General features: G+C 42.6%; 1 protein-coding gene across 1 annotated transcript in view; it reads right to left on the bottom strand.

Annotated features, from left to right (window-relative positions):
• Positions 1-1,311: 1,311 nt before the first annotated feature.
• LOC137672902 (sperm-associated antigen 17-like) overlaps positions 1,312-15,659 on the bottom strand; it is a 61,633-nt gene continuing 47,285 nt past the window's right edge. The window contains exons 32-41 of the mRNA XM_068417322.1: positions 15,375-15,477; positions 14,867-14,920; positions 11,784-11,883; positions 11,087-11,183; positions 10,003-10,101; positions 8,511-8,662; positions 7,858-8,024; positions 4,779-4,839; positions 2,213-2,357; positions 1,312-1,501 (exon numbers count right to left, since the gene is read on the bottom strand). Coding sequence (XP_068273423.1) covers positions 1,365-1,501; positions 2,213-2,357; positions 4,779-4,839; positions 7,858-8,024; positions 8,511-8,662; positions 10,003-10,101; positions 11,087-11,183; positions 11,784-11,883; positions 14,867-14,920; positions 15,375-15,477 — 1,115 coding nt within the window. The 3' untranslated portion in view covers positions 1,312-1,364. The remainder of the gene's footprint in view (positions 1,502-2,212; positions 2,358-4,778; positions 4,840-7,857; positions 8,025-8,510; positions 8,663-10,002; positions 10,102-11,086; positions 11,184-11,783; positions 11,884-14,866; positions 14,921-15,374; positions 15,478-15,659) is intronic.

Below are 15,659 nucleotides of genomic sequence, written 5' to 3'. Positions count from 1 at the left end.
ACCAGGTACCAAAAGGGGAAGGCTGACTCTTATGCCTCTGTGTGATGTGCTCTGTTTACCTTAATGCCAGGGAGATAAATATTATGGAACCTAAGTAAAGAGCTACTGTTTGATGATTCTCTGGGAGGCCTGGAAGAAAAGCCATGGCCACAGGTCCATGTGAACTCGGGGACTGATGACAAGGATGTAGATGGTGGTATAGAAGAGTGACTTGGGATGCAGAGTCATCTTCTCATGATGACAGGTGTCTTCTTTGATCTAAGTTGGAAGAGGTGGAATTCCTTCACCTTTGTCTCTGCTGTCACTGGCATTTGGGAAGAATCCTTGGAAGAAAAGGTCTTTGAGGTGGTGGAAAGTGGTGTCCTCTCTGCATAGGTGCTGACACAGGCTTCCCCATTAAACTTTCCCTCTGGTTCGCTGATTTGTATCACTTATAACTAGTCTGTACCAGCAACCATGGCTTGCCTCAGTGCCCAGAACGCGCTCCCAAGGGGACTGATGCAGGGCTCTTGGCTGTGTCTGCAGAAAACTGAAAAGCATCGGGGCAGAAATCAGCAGTCAGTGGCAAAATCATTGGTGTTGGAGAATCCTGGGTCAGGTTTGACACTGCTTCTTGTGGTGTTTTCTCATCTGTGGATAGGGGGGCAGGCTTAAACAACGTCCACAGCTGGGTGTCTGTTTCAGTACCTTCCTGAGCTGGCTTTCAGCCTGGGTTAATAGGTCAAATCTGACTCAGAGATGATGGACAAATAGTCAGGTCTGGTGGGGCAGTACTCGGATGGCTACTGGGGGAGCTCAGCATGTGCTTTAAATGGAAGAGGTCTGTCCTGTGCCAATGGTCCACTGGTAGACTGGAATTCTGATATCCTTGAGAACCTCACCTGCCCTTTCTTAGGTGAAATTCCCTGGATTTGCAAACCTGAGCAAGAACACACTTGCAAATACAAGGCCAACTTAAAATGTGTATCGTTAGAATATGTGTCTCACTTAACAGTGTGGATGGGAGAGTCCAAAACTGGCATTCATATTTCACACTGGTGAAAGCTATTATGTAAAATCCCCAATCATGGGATTCTCAGTCACTGTAAAGTGTTGAGAGAACAAGTCATCTGCATGTATCAAGGAAAATTCCCCATCTCTCAGGATGTCACATGCTGGAAGAAGGATGAGGCACAGGGAAGTACCTCATTGGAAAGGAATTCATAAAAAGAAAGCTGAAAAAAACCTGTCATGTCTGTGTGATGTGTGCGTGACAGCTTTGCTGTCAGTTGCATGAGGTTTGTTGATGATGTGGATCAGAAGCCAAGAGGAGGTGGAACAACTGTACTTTAATATACGGCGGGTATCACTGCGTCCAGTACTTATTAACCAGGAAGCTTTCGGGGTAGGATAATCCGGAACCGCGGCTTGAGGCTTGTAGGAACTGCCCGGACTGCTGCTGCCATCCCACCCTGGGGGAATCCTTGTGGGCGGCACTCATAGATGTCACTGGTTAACACAGGTGGAATATCGTGTTAAGGATCTAACCATTTCTGTACATTTATGTAACTAAAATAATATGTGTGGAGGCTGGAAATGAATTTTGGAAATAATTCTGTGAAACAGCTTGAATCTGGACTACTGCCCTTAGCTCAAAGATTAAAGACCAGGTAAAATACTGGGGAAGGGCACATGTTGTGGAGGTTTTACTCTGCCTCTGTCCTCATTAACTGAAAAGCCCACAGAACCCACACTGGGCTCCTTTCTGACAGCATTCATATACTCTGTGCTTGTGCCTCTGCTGACACAGGGATTGTCTCATTTGTCTGTTCACTATCCAGGACGATACATGATTTTGTTGCTCATGAGCATCACCAGATGCTACCATAGGTTCACAAATGTTATAAAGGATTTCCATCGGGGGTGGTGGGAAAGAGTTCCTATTGTTTTCATTTATTTTTTTAAAAGCCACATCTTTCTGAGCTTCCCATTCTTGCTTTCCCACTTTTTAAAACCTTGTTACTCTAATGTAAATTGCTTTTGGTGTCAGAACCTTAAATTGTTCGTTTGTTGTGCTTTTGAAAACACCCATTTGTCTGTTTCTGAAAAGGACAGTGAAGCTTGTTACCTCAGCAGCCTGCACTGGAAACGATGCTTACAGCTCCTGACAGGTGGATGGTCCCCAGGGCTGATGCTAGAAGGTGTGTGTGGGCAGTAAGACAACAAAGGATATTTGCTCTCACAGGCAGGAGAAGAGTCTCTGTTTCTGTTAATATTTCAATATCATGGGAAACTTCTTCAAGGCCACCAGTATCTTCCCCTCCAGTTACCATGGCAAAAATCTCTATCTCCAGCTCAACCTGCAATCCTGCTGCCACCTAGGAGAGACAGAGGATTGCTCACAGGTATGGTGCATGTTTTGTAGACAATCCCCTCCAGCAGTCCTTGGAGCTGGTTCTTGTTCTACGTTGTCTGATGAAATTAAAGGCTCAGTGCCCAGCACACACGATGGTGCTTGCCAGTTACCCAGTATCTGTTTCACAAGAAAGGTCTGTACAAAACGGTGTCTCTTCACATTGCAGTTTGAAAGAAAACTGCCAGGTGTTTGCATATTTTCCCCTTAAATTTCCTTTTAGGTTCCAGAGGGAAAAGGGGAATTGAGACAGAGAATCAAAAAGAGAGGTGGTGGCTGCCCCAAGCCTGGCAGTGTTTCAGAGGCATTTGGTCAATGCCCTAAATACCCTGCTTTAACTTTTGGTCAGCCCTGAAGTTGTCAGGCAGTTGAACTAGATGACTGTTGTAGGTCCCTTCCCACTGAACTATTCTATTCTATTCTAAAAAGAACACAGAGGTAGGGAGAAAAGGAAGATACAAAAGGGATGGATGTGTGGAGAGGAAAAGAGAATGGAAATTATTCCAGCCATCTATGTGGACTTAGGTAAGGCCTTTGACATAGTCCCCCATAACATCCTTCTCTCTACATTGAAGAGATACGGATCTGATATGTGTGGTCTGTTTGGTGGATGAGGAATTGGTTGGATGGTCGCATCCAGAGGGTAGTGGTCAATGACTCAATGTCCAGATGGACATCAGTGATGAGTGGTGCCCCTCAGGGGTCCATATTGGGACCAGTACTGTTTAATACCTTCATCAGTGACATAGACAGTGGGATCAAGTGCACTGTCAGCAAGTTTGCAGATGACACCAAGCTGAGTGGTGTGGTTGACATGCCTGAGGGATGGGATGCCAACCAGAGGGACCTGGACAAGCTTGAGAAGTGGGCCCACGTGAACCTCGTGAGGTTCAACAAGGCCAAGTGCAAGGTCCTGCACCTGGGTTGGGGCAACCCTCAGTATCAATACAGGCGAGGGATGAAGGGATTGAGAGCAGCCCTGCAGAGAAGGACTTGGGGGTACTGGTGGATGGAAAGCTGGACACGAGCTGGCAATGTGAGCTCGCAGCCTAGAAGGCCAACCATATCCTGGGCTGCATCAAAAGCAGCGTGGCCAGCAGGTTGAGGGAGGTGATTCTGGTGAGACCTCACCTGGAGTGCTGTGTCCAGCTCTGGAATCCTCAGCACAGGAAAGACACGGACCTGTTGGAGCGGGTCTAGAGGAGGGCTGCAAAAATGATGAGGGGGCTGGAACACCTCTCCTATGAAGAAAGGCTGAGGGAGTTGGGGTTGCTTAGCCTTGAGAAGGCTCCAGGGAGACATAATCGTGGCCTTTCAGTACTTAAAGGGGGCTTGTAAGAAAGATGGGGACGAACTTTTTAGTAGGGACTGTGGTGATAGGATAAGGGGTGATGGTTTTAAACTAACAGAGGGTAGATTTAGACTAGATATTAGGAAGAAATTTTTTATGATGAGGTTGGTGAAGCCCTGGAATAGGTTGCCCAGAGAGGTGGTAGGTGCCCCATCCCTGGAAACATTCAAGGTCAGGTTGGACGGGGCTATGAACAACCTGATCTAGTTGAAGATGTCCGTGCTCGTTGCAGTGGGAGGGTGGACTAGATGACCTTTAAAGGTCCCTTCCAACCCCAACTATTCTATGACTCTATGATTTTAAGTGCTGAGTTGTGGCTGGGGCTCTGGACTAGGAGGATTAGATTGCATTCTGGCACTGTCTCCTTGCACAAGTCGTTGCTTCTTGATTCCATGCCTGTAAAAGCATTGGCAAGGATATTGCTGGTTATTACCTGGATGCTGTGGGATACTGGCCAGCATAGTATTTATTCAGACAGAATACATGGGTGAAGAGGGAGAGTGAACAAAAGCAGAAAACATGAAAGCTTCCTACTTAATGGGACAATTTTGCATACTACAGTGCTTTGCTAGATAAGACACAAGGTGGAGAATAGTTGCAAGCAGGAGAAGAAATAGTTAAGAGTTTGCTAAGTTCAACTGTTGAAGGTATCAGGACAGGAGATAAGTCTAGGCATAAGACAGAGCAGATATAACAAATACCCTAAACAATAGGAAAACCCAGAGGTAGTGGTAGAGTATCCCATTTGCTTCAGAAAAGCTCTCTTTAACCTCAGTGCTTGACCTGCTGCTTTCCACTGAGTGTAACATGTTCATCCCTCTGCGTTCTGGTGCAGGTTCTGAGACTTGGAGCGTACGGGGTGCTTGGCTGAAGGCAGCAGAGGGACAGTGGAAGGCTGCATCACTTCAAATAACTATAAACAAATAAGGTACTCTGCCAGCTCTATTCCCAGACAGCTGGGGTGAGAGGACCCCTAGAGGGCCTGAGGGCTGGCTGAGTCTAGCAGAAAACCAAAAGATCTTCTGTGTAACTTACAGGTCCTGGTGTGTACATCACTCTCAGTCCTGTGTGCGGAGGTGGTTGCTTCACCCGAAACCTGTCAGGAAGAGAATTGAATCAGTTTGTCAGAAACTCTTTCAGGCAGGCAGAAGGCACTGCTGGGACACAGGCCGTCTGCTCTTCCTCTGCTTCTGCAAACAACAGCAGAATTTGTTAGCTCGTCCTTCCCGTCACAATGTACAACCTGGGCTACAGCGGCATTCCTGGGCTTCTCGCCAAGGCTCAGGTTTCTAAGAAAAAAAAAAAGCCCAAAGGAGCAGATTAATGGGCCAAAGCACTGCCTGGTCCTTACAACAGAGTGTGAAACATCAGCATTCTAAGCCTGCATAGACAAAGGAAGCTGAAGTACAAATCACATCTTCACGGCAAACACTTGTGTGTTGCACACCCAAAAGTCCTTAATGATCTTTATTTAATGTTCTTTGATATTATTGTGTTGCAGAAGGCATGATCCTGGTATAAATTTTGTGTAAATACTTTAATTTCACAGTACCCACTAAGGCAGTAGTTTCACTTTTTCATTTCTCACTGATGGTTTCACATCTGTGCGGGCCTTTTGTGCGCACAGCTTCCACTGTTAAGATCCCTAAAGATCATTAGTGCAGATATGACCTCTGCTTTTGCATGGCTCTGAACTTTATCCTGTGGTTTTCATTTCCACCTGAAGAACAGTTAGCTTGCACCAGAAGCTGGCAAAGGAAAGGCAGTGGAAGAGGCATTCCTAGTATATGGCTCTGTCTTACAGAAAGCTCTGGCAGACTCGCAAACTGGCTGTCAGAATTCCTGTGCTTTCCCTGGAGTGCTGGCTGTTGATTTTTGTCAGCATGTCCCAACACGTTCAGGCTCTGGTATGGACAGTTAACTACTGACCCTGTCATGGAAAAGCTTTGACTTTAGCGTGAGGCAGACATGGCTCAGCATTGCCCACCATTGGCCCTACCCCTGCCCACAGCATGTTCTAAGCTAGTCACTTAGCTCTCCTCTCAAAGCATCAAGTAAAAGGCTTAAAAGATAAGCTGGATTTATCAGAATCATGGTGGTATTTTCCTTGACTGTCTACATATAGTGCCCTGGCATGAAAAAAAAAAGAATACAAATTTAATGTGTACATCTTGAGCTCTAGGATGTTGCTATATGATCTGCTGATTTATCACGGCGTGCCCACGATGCTTAAATGTGCATTAAAGGAAAAGCTGTCTCTTTTCAGCTGGTCTTGAACAGATTTCTAAAGTGCCTAGCTGGCTGAGTGCTCACAAGAGATCATGATGATCCCAGTAGGGTAAGTCTCCTGTGAGCTCCTCTTTTGATGATAATTAGCTATTCGAGGAGGAACAACAACAACTGTCAGACATAAAAGTTTATTTTGTCCTGCACTGCGGTACCACAGCAAAGGGATGCTGTAACTGCTGAGGTAGTGTCACTGTGACAACTCTCTCAACTCTCTTTTTAAAGAGGACATCAGACAACCGTATCCAGAAAAGAGCAGTTTGGTGGGTGCTTGCTCTAAAGAAACAGCATCCAGAAGCTGCAGTACCTCCGGGCCATAAGACTTGCACACTCAAGCCCAAGCATGTTTAATGCTCTCTTTACTGTTTTCCTTAAGCAGTGCTAACATTGCAGGAAGACTAAAGACTATTTATCACCAGTGCCAAGAAGAGGAAGCAGCTTTTGAATGACCTAGACCAACGTGACAATAGGACGTTTATTTCCATGCTTTCTGTCAGCCTCCCTCTCCTGGGACCTGTGGGTCCAGCAGAAAAAAGGCTCATAGAACAGGAGTGGTCCAAGCCTGGCTTACTCTGAGTTTCTGAGAGAACAGTACGTAACTGTCCATGAGGACAAATGGCTGAGAATGGCCTAAATAGCAGCTTTCAGTTAACTGCTAAGTAAACTAAGAACCTCTCCAGCTGCAGGAGGTAGTTGAGGATAGGTGGGAGTTAGAAGCTGACGTTGGAAAACTTTGGTGAGAACAGCTATCTTAGAACAGGGGACTTTAAAAGGCAAATATTCTTTTGAGCCATCTGCAATGAAAGCTTCCCACCAAGTACTGCAATGCTTGAAACCACCTGGTGGGATTATAGCCATTCAAATGAAGGTATTCTGAAGTGACAAGACTTCGGTGGAAGCTGAAAAGCTGTAAGGACTTAGAGACGGTGGTTGCAGGCTAAAAAGCAAGATACATATAGCACAGCTAATGCAAGTGCAGTTGAGTGAACTGAGTGGGAGGAACACGCTTTGTCCTCTTCTCTGTCACATGTATGGCACCTGGGAGGACTCATAAGCTCACCTCTCTGAATATTGCTAAAGTAAAACCACTGGAACAGTGCTGGTGAAAGATTGAATGAACATATGTGCAGTCACTCAGAAGGGGAGTTCTAGTACAGAAGAGCAGTCACAAGCATTTTCTTACTGTATTTATATATTCTTTAAACTGCAGCTGGGTAAATCTGATGATTTCCTGTGATTTGTCATGCAGTGCAAGAGACAAGCTGCTGGACTGCTGATGTAGAAATGGACCCCACTGGAACACAGTGCAGTGCTATATTGTTCCTTGCATTGACAGGGGTGACACTGAGGAAGGGAGATGTGTGCACAAGTAAATGCTTTATTTCGTCCTCTGCATGTTCCCAGTGTCAGCACTGGAGTTGTTTCTCAAGGCAGCTCAAGACGTGTCTGCCTGAATACAGCTGTGCCCATTTAGATTGTCTGACTTGCAGCATCCAGCAGCATTTCCCAAAGCCAAATGTAATACTGGTTACCATGAGAGACTTTGGCCCCTGAACCTGAGAACTTCAATAAGAACCACTAAATCATCTGCGGTGGGCCAGGACTCTGCATCAGGACCTGCCGTTCCTTACTGCTTTCCATCTTCCTAATAACACTGGACATAATGCTGAATTATCTCTAGTATCCTCTCCTCTATCCAGTCATCATCAAATGATTCCAAATATAAAAATACCATTTGTTATCTCATGTTAGATCAGAAGACTGACAATTAACAAGCAATGCAGATTTGGACAGTTAAAAAATCAAGGTACTAAGAGTTCAAACTAACCTTGCGAAGTTCACACCGACATTCTTCAGGATCACAGTGGTTGCATAGGTGCAGCCTTCCTTTAGCACTCCAAGCACCACTCGGGGTGGGATGAAATGGAAGCCGCTAAGCAGCTGTCTTGTTGCAAGAGAAGATGTGTTGACCCTTCCTGCGACAGGATCTTCTATCTTTGCAAACAGAATTAAAATATTAGACGACAGAGAAAGCTGGTGGCCATCAAGTTAGGTTCAGAGTTACTTAACTTACATTTGACCTCTGTCTGCTCATCCTGAAGAGTTACAAAAAGGCACTGTAATTTGAGTAAAATCTGAAGAGTTTGAATATTGTCCACAAGTTTATACTGGTTTGAGTTTTCAGACTTATGAAGCCATTGAGATGTCTCAGGGGGAACAGGGGAAGCTCTGCTCGTTTGGAAATCAGAGCTTTCACGTGGGTGCCTGGTGCAGAACTGTGCTTTTGGCATACAAGTTTGTCCTGGCAGGTGAGAGGAAAGGTACTTATACAATTGCCAGTAAACTTAAACATAAATTGCAACTGCTATTGTTTCAGTAAACAGATTCAAAATGCCTTACAGTAGTACACCAGAATGAATATTTCATGCAAAAGAAATGACTGAGACGGTATTAATATCAACCAAAAAAATGTTATTTTACCTTTTTATTTGGTATGGAGTTTGGTCTTCTCCCCCGAAGGGATGATGGTAATTTTACTTTCTCTTTTCTTGGCTCTCCTGCAGCATTCACTACCAGACTCTGAACTTTATGTTGAAAAGATGTCTCTTGTGATCTTCCAGCCTTGTTTAGGTCTGGAAAGGAAATATTTCCAAAAGCATGAAAATGAAGCATCATATTCAGCCTAATCCTGAAGTTCTCGTTCAAATAAGACTTTTATTTTCTATGAAAGTATTTTATTAGCACAAGGACAGAAGATTTGGTCTCATTTTTATTTAAGAGGTTAAGAAAGGCATTAAGAAACATCCTAATAGTAGCAAGTAATTAAAATTTAACTAATAAATAAAATTGAACTATAATTATTAGAACTAATTAGTTGGAAGCATCTCAGTGGAACTTGCAATGAAGATATCAACACCTGTGAAAGTGATTAAAAACAGAAGAGGAGGTACAAAACCAGAAATGTTATTTGAGAATACCATCTTCTCTAGATTTCCCTCTTCTTTCTAGACAGCAGAACTGCAGGTGGCAGAGAGGGGCTTCCCACCGACACAGCGAATAGCCCAGAGCTTATAAAAAAAAGCTAAGCATGTTCATTAGGGAAAAACCACCAGCATTTCTTGTTTTGCCTAAAGGTAAGCAAAATTTATGCTTTGACAGCAGAAGTTAGTGTAGTTTTGGCATCTCTCTCTCCACCTCCCTCCCGCCCAAGCTGCTGTTCCTTTTGTCATCCCCTGTGTGGCTCTGGAAGTACAGATCAGTACATTTGCCCTGAGGTCTATGGATTATGCATAAGTAACAGAGGAACTTCAGCAAGTTTGAAGGCAACAGCTCTTGCAGAACCCCACTGCTAAGAAAGTGCACCAGTATGTGTGGAAGGGAAAGGAAGGGGAGAAGGGAAGCTTTAACTGTGAGGTGCAAGGATAGATTTTGCAAGTATGCACTGCCAAAGCTCAGCTGGCGTGGCATTATGTGAGAGCCAAAGGTTGGGGCTAATTAAAGCAGACTGGTGGCTCTCCAGTGGTGACCATCCAAGGCTGTATCACAAGCAGATGTGTAAACAGAGTGAATGACAGTAGATGTAGCAAGGAAAGCAAAACCGAACAGGGATGTTTAAATGGCAAAGACCATTTAACCACAGCAAACTCTGTTCTAGAGTCTTCTGTTACAGGCCTTAATTGGCAGAAAAAATTGGCTTGTGCAGATTTTTTTTAGCAGAGAAATTACTTCTTGGCTTTGTCTGCAGTTCCACCATCCCTATCATCCCCATGTTGTTAGAGCAGTCTCCTAGGGTGTAGGAGAGAATCTCTCCCGTTAGTTTTGTACCTCTCTCCCTTTCTGCCAGTCTTGCATTCAGATGTGTTCAGAAAGCTGAACAGAGATAGGTGGATTTAAATTTCTGTTTTGTCAAAAGTTATAAGATAGTTATAAGATATTAACCTGCACCAAACTACATTCTGGAAGGCAGCTTTACCTGTTGTGCGGCTGGAACTTTCATTTTGTTTTGAATGTGCCTGCAGCAGGCGGCCAGGCGAAGGTGAGGAATCACTCATGGTATTGAGATATTCAGATGCTAAAGGGAAAAAACAGAATGCTGTGACAAGTGTTGTTCATGATCATCATCATTTTCATAGACACATGCAAAAAAAAAAAAGATCACAAAGTCTTTGGCACTTTAATTTAGACAACCTTGGGAAGCTGTATACATAACCATGAGAGGCTACGTAAATTCTGCACGGGACATATTGCTCCACTGGGCAACAGGGATCAAAAATGTGATTAGTCATTCCTTGTTCTCTAGCTAAGAGAGCAATAAGCCATAAAGGGCTAACAGCCAGTCCAACACAGGTCTTCTGGTGATTGCAAAATGAGGAAATATGGGCATTAGTGGGGGTCTGAAAGCCCCACGGAGGACTGCTGTCCTGATATGGTTCTGTGCTGTGTATGGATTTTAAACTCGCTGTGTGATTTCAGTAACTTGTCAGGGCTGCTTTTGAAACAGAACTGAAGTGTTCCTCTCAGTGCTGTAGAGCTCAAACCTAAGATGATGGGTCACTTGTCTACTGCTTCCCATCATCCAGTCACAGCTTTCTTCCTATATCCTCCAAACTAGCCTTAGACTGCACGTTTCCTATTCTGTATCACTTTTGTCCCAGTCCCCAAGCTACCCCTCTTACCACTGAGTTTCAGAACTCCATCTCCCATCATTTTTCCTCGAGCACTGGCTTGATATTGACTGTGCCACCTGGCAGCCTCCCCAAAGACACTCTCAGGTACACAAGTTTTGTCCAGGGAAAAAGGCCATCTTGTTTTAGGAGACTGAACTTACAGAGCCTGCTTCATACTGGTGGATCTCAATGTCAGGGGATGCTGCTGGGTATGTTTCATGTGTCAGAATAGATACAGCCATGGTGGTCCTAGTCCATGTGTCAAAATGACTGGGAATATGTGGGGTCAGATAATGTAATCTTACATTTAACTACAATATGAAATGAGCCAACTGGATAAAACAATGAAGAAGATACTAAAATGTTACCAGACAGTAGAGTTCAAATTACCTCTGCTGGGTTTTTCAATCATCTCTAGAGGGAAATTCCCACTTTCTTTGTTTCGAACTGGAGGAAGTTCCATAAACAGTGCTTCCACATCAGGAAACTAGAGAAAAGTAAGAAAGAGGGCTTAGGTCTCCCAGCCAAACACTTAGAAAAAACCAGCAGACATCCCTCTCCCAAGGAAAAAAAAAAAAAAAAAAAAGGTCTCAAAGGAAACTAATGAGCAGAACCAAAGTGGCAACTATAAAAAAAATACATAATTATACTTCAGATTCCAAAGTATATTTTTGAGCATGCTTTATGCACTTACATCATTTATCATGTGAGATTACAACAGGAAAGTTCCCAAGGCCACTTTTAACCCAGGAAGGTTAGTCTTACTAATCCCCTCTCTAGTTAGCAGAGAGAGGGGTTTGAGGTGTAAGTGAAAAGACCTGAAGTTCAGCTTCGGCTCTGAATCAGACTCTCTCCAGGGTTTATGTAAGGAATCTACAGAACTGGTACTCAATAAACATAAACCATCTCCAATATATGTTTCCTTTGACAAGGGCATATAATTCCCAGTATTAATTCTGCCATGACTGTCCTCTGTAATGGTTTGAGATAAATCAAGACTGAGAAGTAAATCCACAACTGTCTTTGTGGGGCTATGACAGAAACTACCTGGCCTAACACAAACTCATCGAGTTTTCAGCTACATTACCTTTTTTGGGGGAAACTTGCCAAATTCTGATTCAAAATACGGAGGAAACATTTTTTTCCTTACTGCCATGAAGAACTTCTTTTCTTCATCAAGTTCTTTCCTAAGAAATTTTTAACATTGTTGGTAATGAAAAGAAAGAAAAAACCATTATAACTGAGTTCACCCAGTTTCAGTATTATGTCTGAAACACTAAGGAATGGAAGGGATAAAGGCAAGTGGCATTTTTTTTTTTCTGGTTAATTACATTAAGTGATATTCTTGTAATTGGCAATTTTCTCAGTGATAGATCAAGAATGGGCTGGTCTGGCACGCAGAGGAAATGTCCTCCTCAGATACTGATTTATGGAGGAACTGATCAAAATGCATATGGAGTGTGGGTTGGCTGCCAGGAAGAGTTCCTCCTCAAAACATGCTCCAGTTCTCTAAATCTTGTGGAACATGTCTGAGACTCCCCATAGTGTCTTTCCAAACTTCCAACAAACATTTAAATCTGAGAATTGGTATTTCAGATGCATTGCTAAAATTTATAAACTGAAATTAATCGAATTTCCTTATTTTATCACAGAAAATCTTGATGGCTCTATAGATACAGAAAAAGCTGTTCAAACTTCTTAAGATCAAGTTCACCAGAGTAAAGACCAGTTGTATTTTCAGCTTGATTTAGTCCAGTTTTACACTACTATAGTTTCATTGGCTCGCAGGGTCTAATAGCAGCTATGAAATTATAACTCTTAATCATATTGAGAGTTCTGATACTGGTTTTAGAGCCAGAATTGCACATGATGTTCTTGGGTGCTGGCTATTTAGATATATATATTTAAAGTCCTTCTTTAAATAGTATGCAAAACAGTGTAAAATGCTATATTAAAATATAAATCTGAAATTATTAAAGTTTTTTTTAATCTCATGCAAGTCAGTTAGAAAGTACTTAGGAAGCAGTATGGAAGAGAACTTAGTTTTTAATTGCTATTTAACCTTTCACAAAAATAAGAAATAAAAAGCAAGTTTTGATCATAATATTAGTTATCACCATTTCAAGTTATTCTGTTCAATCTAAGAAATAGCGAATGATCTAAATAGCTGTCAATATAATTATTTTAATTCCATTGTGAATGACTGTACGTTACTGATAACTTTCTCTATGTTAACCCTAGTTCATATATGAGGTTTTTCTATTTCAACATAAATTAAATGCATATTTTTAATTCTTTAAATTTAAACAGTCATGCTTGGATTACACTGAGGAATTTGACATTCTATCAGATTCACAAAGCCTCTAGAACCAAAAATGATAATGGTTTTAATGCACAATGCTTAAATGAGAAATTTTTGTGTGTCACTAAAGAATTCTATAATGCAACAATATAATCATGTATCTCCATAGAACAAGAGTCTGTAAATTTAATGTCCAAAAAATGATATTTTTCTCTCAATTAATAGTGGCTTTGAGATTACTCCTATTTTTTTTTCAAATGCTTTTGTGAATTACCATGTCTGCAGATTGAAATCCAGTGACTTTCAATTTACACCTAAGCAGGAATTCTCATGAAAATTCGCCTGATTGTGACATGTACATTTTTAGCAATAGAGGCTGTGTCAAAGCATCTGTATAGATTTTTTCTTGAACTCATCAAACAGCTTCACCATTCATCAGTGGGAAATAAAGGGCAATTTTTTAAAAACTTGAGAGCAAGTGAAGTAAAGGTGATCAGAAGTAAAAGTGAGGGTCGCCTTAAACACAGCTTTCAGTGTTACAAAGATTTTTATGTTTATACCAATACACACATGCACACACACACTTCCTCCTGTAAGAGCACTTCTAATCTGAAGATTATAGCACTTGCCTCAGAACTCCCATGAGAAATACTTTACAAACAGGAAACTGAGGTACAGGTAATTCCCAAAGTAGAATGTTCAAATGTGGCAAAATGGGCCTTGTTTTAGTAAGGCATTGGTTTTTAAGATAACTCTAATCTCAAGGTTCTTCTTAAAGGTAATGAGTTTACCTACTGTCCACATGTTTTACCTGTTAAAATGTCCTCGAAAATGCAGCTGCATTTCGAAGGTGTAAACCATGAGTGTATCAGGAACGAATACAGGCTCCTTAGGAAGGGCAGGCCAGGAAGGCAAGGAGGGGAAGTTGCCCTGTATGTGGGAGAGCAGCTGGAAAGCATGGATCTCTGCCTGGGGACGGGTGAGGAACCCGCTGAGAGCTTAGAGGTTAGGATTAGTGGGGCACACCAACATGGATGACAGTGTTGTGGGTGTCTGCTATAGATCAGCTGATCAGGAAGAAAAGGTAGATGTGGCTTTCTTCAGACAACTGGGAGAAGCCTCACGTTCATCATACCTGGTCCTCATGGGGGACTTCAGCCACCCTGCCCACCGCTGGAAAGCAGCTCTGCAGAGAAGGACCTAGGAGTCCTGGTGGACACCAAATGGAACATGAACCACCAGTGCACCCTTCTGCTAAAGACGACTAGCAAAATCTGGGCTGCATGAGGAGGAGTGTTGTGAGCAGGTCCTGGGAGGTGAACCTTTCCCTTCTACTCAGCACGGGTGAAACCACACGTGGAGTATTGTGTCCGTTTCGGAGATCCCTGATACACAAAAGGGCCACGAAGATGATTAAGGGCTTGGAGGATCTTTCGTATGAGGGGAGGCTGAGAGAGCTGGGACAGTTTTGCCTTGAGAAGCTTTGAAGAAGCGCACCACCATGTGACAAACGTGTCTGGGGTTCTAGTTGAAAAAAATCAGCTGGGATTTGTGGATACTTGAATCTTAACCTAAAGCATCAACATTTGAAAATATTAATATAAATTATTTTCCATGCTGGTGGCAGAACTAGAAAACAGGGCTTCTGACTTCAGCCTTGTTTTGAGTAGCATAAGTTAACAGTAACACTGCTAGGTTTTGAAAAAAATAGAGACTCAAACCATCCATTCAGCATTTCTGTTGCAGAGAACACCCCATTGTTTGCTAGCAAACCACTCAACCATTACCCAAGACCTGGTGAAATCAGTAACACTCTTCCCAAAAGCAGACTTAAGTTGGCTCATAAAATAAATAACTTTCTGTCCTACCTGTGCTCTTCTAGTCTGCTCTGCCACTTGGGCGCTGGTGTTACTCCTTCTGGGCTAAATGATCAGCAAAGAAAACAGCGGTAGTGAAAATGAGAAAACTAGCATAATGTTCTATAAGCACAAAAATATTTACAAGATAACCCTGGAAAGAAAATGCTTTATATGAGAGTATGTTACATTAACACCTCAGGTGACTCCTGACTTGGACTTGTATGGTTTGCACAAAACTGTTTGCTCATACTGCATTTTTATTCTATTATTCAATCAAAGAAACCCTCAAAAATCCTTTTCCAACAGACTTTAAAGTATCTTTCAGACAAGGAAGGAGACTCACAGAGGGACAAAATAATCATAGGAAAAGGTAGTAAAACGTTGTGACATGTATCTATCTAGAGATCTAGGTCCCAGTCCTTAATCACAGTAAGTAAAGTACATTGCCTTGCCTGCATGCTTGGTTCCATCCTTTGTGTTATTTACATTTGCATCCGTTCTCACTGGTCTGTCCTACCTGAACCTCTGCTGTTGGTCCTTTCTTTGTGTAGTGATATCCTTCTCTGTGTGACACTGCTGATGAGAAGCCACTGCCTGTTCATACAGCTCAGTTATGTGAGCTGCAAGGTAAGGAGCATTATTGAATGTGCGTGTTCTGCTAAGCACTGCTGAGTGTTATGAATAAAAAACATAACAGGATATATTTTTAATACATCTTTCTGTCACTTGATGAAAACCTAACAGATTATTACTGTGAGGGAAGAGGCAGAAAGAACTTAATTCCAAAATCAAGTTCAGAATA

The sequence above is a fragment of the Nyctibius grandis genome, chromosome 23, assembly GCF_013368605.1.
Source record: "Nyctibius grandis isolate bNycGra1 chromosome 23, bNycGra1.pri, whole genome shotgun sequence".
NCBI lineage: Eukaryota > Metazoa > Chordata > Aves > Nyctibiiformes > Nyctibiidae > Nyctibius > Nyctibius grandis.
This window is presented reverse-complemented; position numbering and strand designations above follow the sequence as displayed.